General features: G+C 47.1%; 1 protein-coding gene across 1 annotated transcript; it reads left to right on the forward strand.

Moving 5' to 3' along the window:
* The first annotated feature begins 42 nt into the window (after positions 1 to 42).
* LOC103399555 (F-box-like/WD repeat-containing protein TBL1XR1) lies at positions 43 to 625 on the forward strand. Its single transcript, XM_008338229.3, has 3 exons — positions 43 to 162; positions 260 to 334; positions 457 to 625. Exons 1-3 carry the CDS (start codon positions 100 to 102, stop codon positions 586 to 588), a joined length of 270 nt encoding a protein of 89 aa, XP_008336451.2. The 5' UTR covers positions 43 to 99; the 3' UTR covers positions 589 to 625.
* The last annotated feature ends 22 nt before the right edge of the window (positions 626 to 647 follow it).

Consider the following 647-nt stretch of genomic DNA (forward strand, 5'->3'; position numbering starts at 1 on the left):
TGCCGCAGCAGTTCTGACCTCCGTCTCCATCTCTCAACAGCACCTGCTCTAGACGTAGACTGGCAGAGCAACAACGCGTTCGCCTCTTGCAGCACCGACATGTGTATCCATGTTTGCAAGCTGGGGCAGGACAGACCTGTCAAGACCTTCCAGGGACACACGGTAGGACGGGTCTGAGAAAGATCTCACAAATAATAATATTGATCAGTTGCATCTGTTTGATCACGTCCTATTTTCTGCTTCTGGTTCACTTCCTAAGAATGAAGTCAATGCCATCAAGTGGGATCCCACAGGCAGTTTACTGGCCTCCTGCTCCGATGACATGACCCTCAAGGTCAGACCACACAAAGTGTTAAATCTGCCTTTAAACGGTAAAAGGATTGTATCAAACAGGAACGTGCTGCACACTCATTTTTTCCTTTTTTTCTTTCTGTCATCTCCTCATTTCTGGGACAGATCTGGAGTATAAAACAGGACAACTGTGTTCATGACCTTCAGGCTCACAATAAGGAAATCTACACAATCAAGTGGAGCCCAACCGGCCCGGGGACCAACAACCCAAATGCCAACCTCATGTTGGCCAGGTAAGATTAACAGAGGTAGGATAGCAGAACGGTTCTGAATCTGAGTCTGTAATGTGCTTTTCT

The sequence above is a fragment of the Cynoglossus semilaevis genome, unplaced genomic scaffold (genome assembly GCF_000523025.1).
Source record: "Cynoglossus semilaevis isolate Cse_v1.0 unplaced genomic scaffold, Cse_v1.0 C18949384, whole genome shotgun sequence".
Taxonomy (NCBI): Eukaryota; Metazoa; Chordata; class Actinopteri; order Pleuronectiformes; family Cynoglossidae; genus Cynoglossus; species Cynoglossus semilaevis.